The sequence below is a fragment of the Penaeus monodon genome, chromosome 29 (assembly GCF_015228065.2).
Source record: "Penaeus monodon isolate SGIC_2016 chromosome 29, NSTDA_Pmon_1, whole genome shotgun sequence".
NCBI classification, from domain to species: domain Eukaryota; kingdom Metazoa; phylum Arthropoda; class Malacostraca; order Decapoda; family Penaeidae; genus Penaeus; species Penaeus monodon.
Genome location: NC_051414.1, coordinates 31,700,961 through 31,701,364, shown reverse-complemented (window position 1 = coordinate 31,701,364; position 404 = coordinate 31,700,961). Strand labels below are relative to the sequence as shown.

The 404-nt window shown below is 47.3% G+C and overlaps 1 protein-coding gene across 1 annotated transcript in view; it reads left to right on the top strand.

Moving 5' to 3' along the window:
• LOC119592171 (holotricin-3-like) overlaps positions 1-404 on the top strand; it is a 981-nt gene extending 577 nt beyond the window's left edge. The window contains exon 2 of the mRNA XM_037940994.1: positions 59-404. Coding sequence (XP_037796922.1) covers positions 59-274 — 216 coding nt within the window. The 3' untranslated portion in view covers positions 275-404. The remainder of the gene's footprint in view (positions 1-58) is intronic.

Genomic DNA, 404 nt, shown 5'->3' with positions numbered 1-404 from the left:
AACAGATTTTTATCATTCAATGTTTCTAATAAAAATCCAAACGATCCCTTCCTTACAGCTATCACTGTTTCTGGTCATGATGGTGATCCTGTCTGGCCTGATTAGCTGGGCCAGCGCCATACCTCACCCCGACCCAGAGGCTGACTTCGGCAGGTTTCATGGCGGAGGTGGTGGCCATGGATTCCACAGGGGACACGGCCATGGAATTGGAAGGATTCATGGCCAAGGCTTTGCCAGGGGTCACAGCCGTGGCTTCGGTGCTCGTCATGGTTAAAGCATTTACGGATAATTAAAAGGACGCCAGGTATCTACCGCTGCAATCAACCCACTTGTATACCAGAGGAGATTCAATCCATTACCATACTATAAGGTGGAATTTGTCTCTTCGTTTTAAAAATAAACTG